At 39.0% G+C, this 13,186-nt stretch overlaps 1 protein-coding gene across 6 annotated transcripts in view; it reads right to left on the reverse strand.

The window, feature by feature from the left end:
- FSIP1 (fibrous sheath interacting protein 1) overlaps positions 1–13,186 on the reverse strand; it is a 206,058-nt gene that overhangs the window by 178,697 nt on the left and 14,175 nt on the right. For all 6 annotated transcript variants that reach the window (XM_073876777.1, XM_025883541.2, XM_073876779.1 and 3 more), the window contains exons 3-5: positions 10,722–10,905; positions 6,730–6,884; positions 5,068–5,161 (exon numbers count right to left, since the gene is read on the reverse strand). In XM_073876777.1, coding sequence (XP_073732878.1) covers positions 5,068–5,161; positions 6,730–6,884; positions 10,722–10,905 — 433 coding nt within the window. The remainder of the gene's footprint in view (positions 1–5,067; positions 5,162–6,729; positions 6,885–10,721; positions 10,906–13,186) is intronic.

Raw genomic sequence — 13,186 nt, forward strand, 5'->3', positions numbered from 1 at the left:
AGCAGGGAGTCTGCTTCTCCCTCTGACCCTCCCCCCTCTCATGTGCTCTCTCTCTCTCTCTCTCTCATTCTCGCTCTCTCAAATAAATAAATAAAATCTTTTTAAAAAAAATAAATAAATAAATAAAATAGCATTCTATAAGCTGTAAGTTTAGAGGTGCTTTGCAGTCTCTTTTCTTAAATAGTGGATTCCCTGCTAAACAACTCTCAAAGAGAAAAACAGCCTTGAGAAAAACACGTTATTCCAAAAAACTTTTTGAGAAAGACAATATACCTGCCCTAATAAAATGTATTACAAAGCTACAATAATAAAAACAGTGCAATACTGACATCGGTGCCGACAGAAATATTCAGGGAAGAGGATAGAAAATTTGGAAAGAGACCCAATCAGTGCATGATAAAGTAAGATTTCAAATAAGTGAGGAAATGATGGATTATCCACTAAAAGGTCCTGAGATAACTAGTGTTAATATCAAAAACAAATGGAGACTGGGGCACCTTGGTGGCTCAGTCAGTTAAGTAGCCAACTCTTGATTTCGGCTGAGGTCATGATCTCAGGGTCCTGGGACAGAGCCCTGCATCAGGCTCCACCCTCAGTGGGAGTGATCATGTTTAAACTGGTGATTCTCTGTTTAAACTGCTTGAGATTCTCTCTCTCCCTCTCCCTCTGCCCCTGCTCATGCTCACTCTCTCTCTCTCTTTCTCTCTCTCAAATTAAAAAAAAAAAAAGGGTTGCCTGGGTGGCTTAGTGGGTTAAGCGTCTGCCTTCAGCTCAGGTCATGATCCCAGGGTCCTGGGATCCAGCCCCAAGTGGGGCCCCCTGCTCAGCAGGGAGCCTGATTCTCCCTCTCCCTCTGCTTCTCACCTGCTTGTACTCTTTCACTCTCTGTCAAATAAATAAAAATTTTTAATTTAATTTAATTTAAAAAACAAATGGAGACAAGCCTTAAAAATTATTTTTTAACCAAAATATTTACCCAAAATGACAAAACCAGTTTAGTCATACAAACAAAACCTAATTTAGCTTCTTTGGCAAGGCTAACTTGACCTGGGTCATCTCTTGCTTATGTCTCTGGAAATCATAAGCAAAACCTCAAGTGTTTTCGAAAACTGATATGAAGTAAACATTGCCCCTGAGCCTCATTCCATGTTTTGGCTTTAGTGTTCCCAGTTTGCAAGTTGCCTTTTTGATGTGTGCACAATAAACTTTTACTAATTACTACTTTGGTGATTCATTGATTTTATTTCTGTTATTTATGATCTTTTGATGCTAGCTAACAAATTGGGGGGAAAAAAACCACCAAATCAACTCCCTACTTCATATATCACAACAAAATGAGTTCTAAGCAGATTAACATTTTAATTTTTTTCATAAAAAATAACTATACTAAAGGAAAACACGGGTACATTTTTTAAAAAAGATTTTATTTACTTTAGAGAGTGAGTGAGAAGACAACACAAGCCAGGGGAGGGGGAGAGGGAGAAGCAGACTCCCCGCTGAGCAGGGAGCCTAACATGGGGCTCAATCATGGGATCAAGGATCATGAGCTGAGCTGAAGGCAGATACTTAACCGACTGAGCCACTCAGGCACCCAACACAGGTACATTTTTATGTCATCTTATATTGGAAAAGACTTTTTTAAGCAGAGCAACAATGAAATGAAATGACTGATTTAGCTAAATAAAAAAAAAATATTGGGATGCCTGGGTGGCTCAATCAGTTAAGCGTCTGCCTTTGGCTCAGGTAATGATCCCAGGGTCCTGGGATGGAGTCCCACATCTGGCTCCTTGCTCAGGGGGATGTTGCTTCTCCTTCTGCCTGCCACTCCCCCTGCTCGTGCTCTCTCTCTCTCTCTCTCTCTGTGTCTCTCTGACAAATAAATAAATAAAATCTTAAAAAAAATATTAAGTTTGGGAGAGCAAGAAATATCATAAAACTAAAAATAATAAGTTAGAAACAATATTTTTGGTATTTATAATAGTCAAAGAATTAGTATCCTTAATATGCAAAGTAGTCCTTCAAATCAGTAAAAAGGAGCACCTTATTTTATAAAAGAACAAGTAATTCCCAAAATGGCTAAAAGAATACATATTCAACCTCCCCAATTCCCACAGAGGTACAAATTGTGATTTCATTTTAAATAAGTAAAGCTTTAAAACAACTATTAAATCCACTTTTGGGGTGCCTGGGTGGCTCAGTCGGTTAAGCATCTGCCTTCAGCTCAGGTCATGATCCTTGATCTCATGACTGAGCTCCACGTTAGGCTCCCTGCTCAGTGGGGAGTCTGCTTCTCCCTCTCCCTCTGCCCCTCCCCTTGTTCATGCTCTCTCTTGCTCACTCCCTCTCAATAAAATCTTTAAAATAATAATGATAATAATAATAAATCCATTGTTATTGTGGGTATAGGAAAACAATTCTCAAATACAATACTTGAGGGGGAGTCTAAATTGGTGTAACCTTTTACTATGTCAATATGGATAAAAATCTTTAAAATGTCCAAGCCCTTTGACTAAGTGATTTCCCTTCGAAGTATCTACTGTCACAAATTCACACAAACTTGGTCACTTAAAATAAAAATGTATTCTCTCAGTTCTCGAGGCCCTTAGTCCAAAATCAAGGTTTCTGTAGGGCCACACTCCCTCCGGGGGCTCTCAGAGAGTTCATTCCTTGCCTCTTCCAATTTCTTGTGGCCGCCAGCATTCCTTGGCCTGAGGCCACGTCACTCCAACCTCTGCCTCCTCCTTTACATGGACTTCTCTTCTGTGTGCTTCTTCTCCCTCTGCCTCTCTCCTATGAGGATACTCATGATGGCATAGAGCCCTCCTCCATATTCCACAATTATTACTCACAACTGCAAAGACCCTTTTTCCAAATAAGGTAACATTGACACCTTCCAGGGATTTGATGTGGATATCTCTTGGGGGGCCATTTTTTCAACCTAGTTTCCAACCTAATTTTTCAATTACCACAGAAGGTCATAACAGAATAATTACCCAAGGATGTTATTGCAGCCTTATGTTTCTGAATAAGGCCACATTCTGAGGCTCCAGGTAGACATGAATTCTGGTGGGACACTACCGAACTCACTATAGGTGAGCATCACTCCCTCTGCGGAGCCTCTCCATGTGGCTTGTGTGGCCCTTCCCATAGCATGGCAGCTTCAGCGCAGTCTGACCCTTTACAGGATTGCTGGCTCTCCCCTGAGAGAGCCTTCTAAGAAGAGAAACAGAAACTGCCAGTCCCCTTAGTGGCTAGGGCTGGAACTGGTGTAGGATTACTTCTGCTGTAATCTATCGGTCAAAGTAGGCCCAGCCCAGCCCCGCCTGAAAATACAGGAAGACATAGACTCCATCCCTCTATGAGGACTGGAATGAGCATACACAGAGGGAAGGAACTGATGGCAAACATCTTGGAAGCTAACTACCGCACAGCTCTATTCTTACTGACAGCTAAAGGTGCTCATGAGATGCAAATTAGAAAACCAATTACAAAACACCATATATATATAATTTGATCTCATTTTTATTTTTAAAATATAAGTGGTTGGGGCGCCTGGGTGGCTCAGTTGGTTGGGCGACTGCCTTCGGCTCAGGTCATGATCCTGGAGTCCCGGGATCGAGTCCCGCATCGGGCTCCCTGCTCAGCGGGGAGTCTGCTTCTCCCTCTGACCCTCTTCCCTCTCGTGCTCTCTATCTCTCATTCTCTCTCTCTCTCAAATAAATAAATAAAATCTTTAATAAATAAATAAATAAATAAATAAATAAATAAAATATACGTGGTTATTTGCACTAAAAATGTCTCAAAAGATAAAGAGTAAGCGAAAATATTAATAATGATTATCTCTGCAAGTTAAGAATTTAGATGATTATTTTTTCTTCCTGTTTACCAATATTTTCTAATAATGATTACATATGTGTTACTTCTATAACAAAATAAAAGTAGAAAGAAAATGGTCTATGATTTTAACAGGCAAATAGCTTTTGGTGTTTTAATTAGGATATACAAATGGTAAATTTCAACAAGGCCAATCTAAATACAGATCTATCAAGGAGAAACTCAGAAAGACTCCTTTAAAAAAAAAAAAAAGAAAATCCTTAGTCATAGAAAGGGCAACCCAGATAGGCACCCACCTTCTTGGAAAGAAACATTTGGTGTATTCCAACCCCAAATCCCTCAGGCCTGAGCAGCTTCTGGGCTCTCAATGCTGGGTCCAGAAAGAAACAAACTTGAAGGAATTTCATTCATATCAAAGCTCATGCTAAACAGCTGCAGAAGTCTGAGTCAGGTTCTCGGGCTTCTACAATGTTGGACGTTCACTTTGCAAAAGACAGATGGATGCGAGGATTCTCAGAGAAATCAGAGGCCCTTGCTCAGAGTCAGTCTTCACCCCGAGCAGTACTGGAGAACCACTTACGTGGCATAGGTTAAAGGATTTCCAAAGGGTCCTGCCAAATCAACTGCTTATCAACTGCTTCCCAATCCCTAAAACTTTCACCACTGTATAAGTAAGCTCAAGATTACATGACTCCGTAATACCTCTGTAGATGAAGAAGGAGGAAGAGAAGATAAAGGAGGAGAAGGATGAAAAGAAGGATCAGAGATACACATAAACACAAGGTGAGAATGTAAAAACATGCACAATTAATTGGCTGGTCTCAAAAGCAAGACTAGAAGAGAACAGGAAATAAGACAAATCAGATTTTTATGAAAGGGAGTGCAGAAGCCTGAGTGGGCCCCTCCATGGAAGCATTCTAGGCAGTTTGGAGACTGTCTGCATCAACTGGGTGTCTAGAGGTATCTAAGAGGACAAGAAGTAAAGGCAAAGACACTTTCTCTTTGCCAATTTTTCACTGCCCTGCCCCCACACCCTTGAGCAGACACAAACCCTAGAAACCTCTGAAACTTATCTACACTCAGGAGAGTTCCATATAATCCTACCTAATGTAATCATTTCCCCTAAAGAACAGTTAGGCTCAAAGAAAAAGAAAAAATAGCTGAACTGGGAATCTTATTTTAATCCAAATAATCTATGACTCTGAGATAAAAACAAAGACAAATTTTACTCACCAACAGTTTCTTCTGATGCAGCAGTCAAAGCTAGGAACTTTTTTGTATTTTCCATCTCCTCATTACTTTGCAAAGTTTCACTGGTTTTTGCAGACTAATAAAAGAGAAACAAGTTTAAACATGGAAAAAGAAGGCAACTATACTCATCAGTATTTTTTAAAATTCCATGGATTCCAAACTGTGTACATACAAACAAGAAGGTTCAGGTCATTTGTACTTCTTTAATTGGGAAATCTATTAGTGTTCTTGTTCCCACAAAATTCTAGCTAATAATATTCCCAAATAGAGTTGGAATATATGTCTATCATTACATAATAATTATCTTGCTTAAATCTTCTGTAGCTTCTGTTTAATATTTCTATAACTAATGAGTAACCTAAAGGTACATCATCAAATTACAGTTTCAGACATTTCAAGATTGATGGTGTATTTTATTATGGGTCCAGTTACCATTCTTTTTTTTTTTTTTTAAGATTTTATCTATCTACTTGACAGAGAGAGACAAAGCGAGAGAAGGAACACAAGCAGGAGGAGTGGGAGAGGGAGAAGCAGGCTTCCCGCTGAGCAGGGAGCCCGATGTGGGGCTGGATCCCAGGACCCTGGGACCATGACCTGAGCCAAAGGCAGATGCCTAACGACTGAGCCACCCAGGTGCCCCTCCAGTTATCATTCTTGTTTCCAAACAAGTAAAAATTTGCTTTGAGACTCAATAAGAGTAAATGATAGACTAATTTTTTCTGCTAAAATATACACAAATCATTTCTCTAGTTTAAAGCACTGCATTTTGTATGATGCTTTCTTTCTAGCCCGTGGTCTGCCTGGGAATCTTGTAAAAATGTATTCTTAATTACTTCATTATTAATTCATATTATCGTCTAGGAAATTTCCTTGAAGTCAGTCAACTGATCAAGGAGGAATTTATCAAAAACAACCAATCTGTTTTTACAATACTCCTTGCTTTACAAGTGCTCTCCTTTAAGAGGCAAAGTTCAAATATGAGCCAATGGCTCTACATCAAGTCAGCGCAAACATCTGGTCAACTGCCACCCCTCAATACTACAGAGAATAAAAGGTCCAAGAAGGCCAAGCAATGTTAACAGAGCACTAGAAATGTATTGAGACAGAAGCAAATAGAGTCTGGTCACAGACCACAAGCACTTTATGGCTTCTCAGAGATCAGCGTATGACCGGCATATGAAACACTGAACTTTCCACTCCCTGGTCACAAAAGTTTACTCAAATAATAATGGTCATCAGAGGGTTAAATATTTGGTATATTTATGTATTTATCTCCAAACTATAAGCTTGCTGAAGAAAAAGCCGACACACGTACTCAAACATAGGCGCCACATCACTTTCTATTCCAGAGATGGAGGAACCCCAGCCTGACACTGGGAAGAGAGGTCTACTGTGCTGTCGTGGAAAACAAACATGCCAATGCAGTGCCTGAAATCTGGAATGCTGCTAAGTTACCTTGTCTAGTTCCCGAAAACTATCTCCCCTACCCACCCCCTCAATACGGACATATACACGCCACTGTCCTACTTCCACAAAATAAATCAATAAAGGCAGACCACACTGATATGACCACAATCCATGCTTTTTACTTATCTTAAAGGAAACTGTTTCTTCCATGTTAGCATATGGTTAAACAGTTCTTACCTTAAGTTCTTCCCACAGCTTTATTCTCATGTCTAGACCTTGCTTCTTAATTTCTTTTTCTCTATATTGTCTCTTCACCAATATCTTATCAAGCCTCTTCATCTTCTGAATGGCATCTTGAAGTTGAGAATCTAATTCTTTTAATTCGGGTTCATCTATATTGTGTTGAAAGTAGGAATGAGCTTGAAGTTTAGTACAACCATAAAGTTTTGTTTTGTGTTTACTATTTGTTCTTTCATTCAACAAATGTTTATGGCTCACGAGAATAACTAGCATTGGTGTCATGTATCTTGATTTACAAAGTGCTTCCACATGTATTTTTTCATATAATTATCTAACAACCCTGTGAAATAGACATTTATCTCTGTTTCACAGTTTAAATAACTGGGTCTTTTCTTTTTTTCCCTTTTTAAAAATTTTTTAATTTAAGCACAATTGACACACAATGTTACATTAGTTTCAGGTGTACAACATAGTAATTTAAAACTCTGTAACATGCTATATGTTCACCAAAAGTATAGCTGCCATCTGTCACCATATAATACTATTATAATACCACTGACTGAGGGCGCCTGGGTGGCTCAGTTGGTTGGGCGACTGCCTGCAGCTCAGGTCATGATCCTGGAGTCCCGGGATCGAGTCCCACATCGGGCTCCCTGCTCGGCGGGGAGTCTGCTTCTCCCTCTGACCCTCTTCCCTCTCGTGCTCTCTATCTCTCATTCTCTCTCTCTCAAATAAATAAATAAAATCTTTAAAAAAAAAATACCACTGACTGAAAAAAAAATAAAACAATACCGTTCACTGTAATCCCGAAGCTGTGCCCTTTATTCCCATGACTTATTAATCCCATAACTGGAAGCCTATATTTCCCACTCCCCTTCACCCATTTTGCCCATCCCCCATACCCTTTTCTTTCTGACAACTATCACTTTTTTCTCTTTATTTATAGGTCTGATTCTGCTTTTTTGTTTATTCATTTTTGTTTTTTAGATTCCACATATAAGTAAAATCATATGGTATTTGTCTTTCTCAGCCTGACTTATTTCAATTAGCATAATACCTTTTAGGTCCATCCATATTGTCACAAATGACAAAATTTCATCTTATTATGGCTGCCTAATATTCCATTGTGTGTGTGTGTGAATATATACACATTTTCTTTAACCATTTATCTATTAATGGACACTTGAGTTGCTTTCATATCTCAGCTACAAAAGATGATAATCTGTCAATGAGCATAAACGCTCATATACTAAAGTCTCAGCCACTCCAGGTTAGATCATTAGAAATGGCATATTCTGCTAAGAAAGACCAAATTTTGCAACTTTTTAAAATCCAGAGAGTGCAGTGTGTTTCTCTATAATGTATATCACTTTCTCTTTAAGAAAAAGGAGATACTTCCAGAAGGGAATTAGCTTATCCAAAAAGAATACTGATCTTATTAATAAGGAGGCTCGGCAAACCTTATTGCTTATTTATTTCAAATGCAACAGCCTTTAGTTCTAGTTCCTCACTGCCAATCCTAGCACTCTCAGCCTCCATATACATAGGTGGTCTATATGGCAGGAACTCATGCATGAAGGAACTCAGGCAGTTCTGAAACAGTATAAACAAGTACAGCATAAACTGGGCCAACAGCAGGGTGCCTGGGGTGGTTCAGTGGGTTGGACGTCTGAGTCTTGATTTTGACTAGGGGTCATGATCTCAGGATCATGAGATCGAATCTGGGAGCTGGGCTCCACACTCAGCATGGAGTCTGCTTGTCCCTCTCCCTCTGCTGCTCCCCCACTTGCTCCCACACATGCTCTCTCACTCTCTCTCTCAAATAAATAAAATCAATGAAATCTTTAAACTGGGCCAACAGCTAATCTCAACTATAATGCCTCATCTCCTGATAACTGTGATCCTGAGGCACCTGGCCCAACTTTGAGAGCTAACCTCATCCCAGACATACTCTAAGTCAGCAGTTCTCAAAGGTTATGACCTCAGCTTCCCTTTATAGGCTTAAATATTATTGAGAACCCAAAGTCGCTTTTGTTTATGTTACATCTATTGATATTTACCATTTTAGAAATCAAAACTTTTTAGAAAATATTTTAGAATATATTCATTTAAAAATGATGTTATTAGAAATTACATATTAACATAAATATAACATTTTTATGATAAATAACTATATACTCTAAAAAATAATTAAGAAGAATGGCATTGTTTTAAATTTTTAATATCTAGCCTGATAGAAGACATCTAGATTCTCAAATCTGCTTGTACAATCTATTGCAATCTCTTGTTTCACTTAGAGTATATGAAGAAAATTTGGCCTCATAAAGACATACACTTGGAAAAGGGGGGAGAAATGTAATAACTTTCTCAGATAACTGTGGATACTCTTCTTTGATACTACATCAAAACTCAACAAGGGGTAGTTTTTTAAAGAGTAGTTGTAATGCGAAATCTGTAACCATATCAGCGAGCTTTTTGTATTTGTTCTATTAAAATCCATGCATCTATCTTTCACACTGAATGGATCTTTTACCCTGCATTGGTCATTTGGAAAATAGTGGTTCATTGAATTATGCAGACCTTCAAAATGTTAACACATTTAATATTTAATATTTTTAAAAATCTCATTGGTTAGTACTGTCATCAAATTTTATCAGATAAGTCTAAGTATTGGAATGGCATACACAAGTTTTCCAAATTTCTAGTTTTCACTTGAAAGCCCAAATTTTATCATTGACAAAAGATACTATCAATTATTTTCCTTGAAGTAAAAGGCTCATTTCACCTTAAAAAAAAATGGCTGCCAACTACCCAAGTCTGAATGATAATAGTTTGTCTGTGAGTCATTCTTTCGCATAAGAATGGTGTTCCATTAAAAAGTGGCCAGTTCAGTTCTCAACTTAAACTATCATACAAGTACTCCTCAACACCAATTTCACATTTTGGTTGACAGCAGAATTGCTTTATATACCTCCCATTTTACCTCCCAGGCAATTATAAAGATGTATATTCGAAAATCAAGATTTAATGCAATTAATAATTTTTACTGCTCCATCAAAGATGTTCTTGAATGACATTGGCTACTTCTTTCTTCTGCCAGTGCCTGGTCATGAAGAACACAGTGACTACTAGTACAATGTGATACATTGCCTTTATTCACGTGAAAGCCCTGGCAATTTTACTCACTATTGCTTCTGTACCATCATTGCAAATGTCCAATCAGTGGGCAAAAAGGCAAATAGCATTATTTCAGTATTATAATGAATTGTATTATTAATATATCAGTATTATGATGAAAGTAGTTTTTTTATTTTGCAGAATTCCTATAAGCGTCTCAGCAATCCCCCAGGGCTCTGCAGACCACATTTTGAGAAATGCTGTTCTAATTCACTCTGACCAGTATTAATTTAATAACCAGGGGAAAAAAGGAGTCGTTTAAAATCCAAAAGTTATTAAGATCAAATGGGAGGGGTGCCTTGGTGGCTCAGTCGTTAGGCATCTGCCTTCAGCTCAGGTCATGATCCCAGAATCCTGGGATCGAGCCCCGCATTGGGCTCCCTGCTCGGCGGGAAGCCTGCTTCTCCCTCTCGCACTCCCCCTGCTTGTGTTCCCTCTCTAGCTGTCTCTCTCCCAGTCAAATAAATAAAAATTAAAAAAAAAAATCTTAAAAAAAAAGGTCAAATGGGATTATCCCTAAGAAGGCATTTATAAATTACAGAGTACGTTTTATTGCACAATTTAGTCATCAAAAAGATCGATAAATCATGTCATAAAATGCAGCAATATTTCCTATTGATTAACATAAAATGACCACAATAACAATTTTATTAAATGACAAATTTCACATATTGTAAATAAAAACCAGTGCTTACAAAGGTATGCCTCTTAACTATTATTTCTACATAGCAGATAAAAAACACATGTAACTCTAATATTTGAACTATAATATCTATCATTGTCATTAACCAATCACCTAGTGATTATCCTACCTGAACATTCAGGGATTGTCTGATGCTGAATGAAGTTCAGATCTCCATCTGATCCATCCTCCACCAATTTTGGTTTCTCAGAGTCCTCTTCCCCTTTATCATCAACACTGTTTCTACTTTCCTCTGCATTACTGCTGTCTGAGTGGTTCTCTTTGCCAGAGTTCAACTTGATTGCAGTATCAACCTAAATTATTTCCAAAGAAATAGTTTTCATAAATAATATATTCTTTATTTTTTTTAAGATTTTATTTATTCATTCGAGACACAGAGATAGAGAGAGAGAGAGAGCACGAGCAGGGGGAGAAGCAGGCTCCCCAATGAGCAGGGAGCCAGACGTGGGGCTCAATCCCAACACCCCGGGATCATGACCAGAGCTGAAGGCAGACACTTAACCATCTGAGCCACCCAAGCACCCCAATAATATATTCTTTAAAACTTTACATTTCTAGACTAGTTGAACACTAGTGTATGTGTGTCCTCACATACTTATATTAGTGTTCAACTAGTCTAGAAATAGAACACTTTTTAATTAAATATAATTTAACTACACAACTAAATTTAATAACATTTGCACCAAAGAGATATGCTCTATTCTCCAGCAATTTCCAGCACTATGGAGAAGGGTCAGGAATCAGTCACAAAAGGAACCATTCTCTGCCAGCTCTGGAGATGAGGCATGATGGTGCCTGCTCCCTGAGCTTACACTCGGACGGAGAGTCAGAGGTCTAGAGCTATGCTGTCCCATTCGAGGGCCACTAGCCTCGTGTGGCTATCGAAGAGTTGAAAAGCCAAGAGCCTGAATAGAGATGTGTTTCTAAGGAGATTCTTCAAGTCAGAACCCTGTGCTTTGGTGATTATTTTTATGCTATTCACAGTTTTTCTATTTCATTTTGGTTTCTCTTTCTATTTTAGCAAGGCTCATTTTGAAAACACCAGCTGGGGGCAGCTGTGTTTTCCTGAGAGAACAAGAAAAGACACCCATGGCTGCGTCAGGAAAAGAAACAGGGATCGTAGTGCCCTGACAGCTGCGAGTGGCAGTGAGAGTCACAGTGGAAGTGAATACAGCCCAAGAGAGAGGCAAAACCTCAGAGAGAGAGTCAACCGCTTCTGGGAGGAACACCTTTCCCCTCCCAATGGACCTTTGGAGGGTTTTCTGTTCTCTCTGCACCTACGTGGTCAACTCTCAGCCACGGTAATCTGTGCCCCCTTGTGAATCTCCACGGCAGAAGGGGCTGGTGTGGAGAATTAAGCTCCAGCGACACAGGGCTGCACACGAGCATCTCTGTTCACCTGGACTAGGACATAAGCCCCAGCAGAACTGAGTCAGTGGGATAATCCTCAGAGCCAACATTTCCTGAGGAATTAATACTGGGCAGGCCCTGTGCTAAATACTTTACACACTCTGCCTCATTCACTGCTCACAGTGACGCTATGCTATAGGCATTACTATCCTGATTTAACAAAGAAGAAAACAGCCAGTATAGAATGAAACCAGTGGAGGCCTAACCTATAAACAAGCAAAACAATGCCTCTTCTGTATAATCTTGGAGGTGTTAAAGAGGATCCCCTGTTCAAAAACACACTTCTGTGAAAGGCCGGGTTAAAGCCTTCAATGCCATAATACCTAGTAAATCCTTTAGGCTATATAGTTCTGTGAAAATGCTGAAATTGCTGGCAGAGATAACATGAGCCCTGTCAGTTATTTATATCTTGGCATAAAGGAATTTGGCCGACCTTCCCCCGAGAATGGTTTTTATATAGGGGAATACAGAATATATGAAACATAACTAGATATTAGCAATATACTTGGATAATAACACACTTCAGGACACAAAAAGACCTTTCATATATATCATTCCATATGATCCTCTTAGAATGAGCAAGAAGCAATGAAGAAAAAGATGAAACTGGAGAACAAAAGGCAAAATTTGCCCATTTTATAATTTTACCCATAGCTCCCCACTCCATTAGCACCAACCATCTTTAGTTTATTTGGAAATAAACTAAAAAGAGCTTCCAGAAATTAAAAATATATCATTAACTTTAAAAATTCGATGGAGCGGCACATCGGTGGCTCAGTCGTTAAGTGTCTGCCTTCGGCTCAGGTCATGATCCCAGGGTCCTGGGATCGAGCCCCGCATCAGGTTCCCTGCTAAGTAGGGAGCCTGCTTCTCCCTCTCCCACTCTACCTGCTTGTGTTCCCTCTCTCATTATGTCTCTGTCAAATAAATAAATAAAATCTTTAAAAATAAATAAATAAATAATAAAAATTCGATGGCTTAGGGATGCCTGGGGGGTTCAGATGGTTGGGCATTTGCCTTCGATTCAGGTCATGATCCCAGGGTCCTGGGATCAAACCCCGCATTGGACTTTCTGCTCATCGGGGAGCCTCCTTCTCCCTCTGCCTACCACTCCCCCTGCTTGCATTCTCTATGTATATCAAATAAATAAATAAAATCTTTAAA

The sequence above is a fragment of the Callorhinus ursinus genome, unplaced genomic scaffold (assembly GCF_003265705.2).
Source record: "Callorhinus ursinus isolate GAN/ISIS: 27379988/994484 unplaced genomic scaffold, GSC_fseal_2.0 scaffold25, whole genome shotgun sequence".
Taxonomy (NCBI): domain Eukaryota; kingdom Metazoa; phylum Chordata; class Mammalia; order Carnivora; family Otariidae; genus Callorhinus; species Callorhinus ursinus.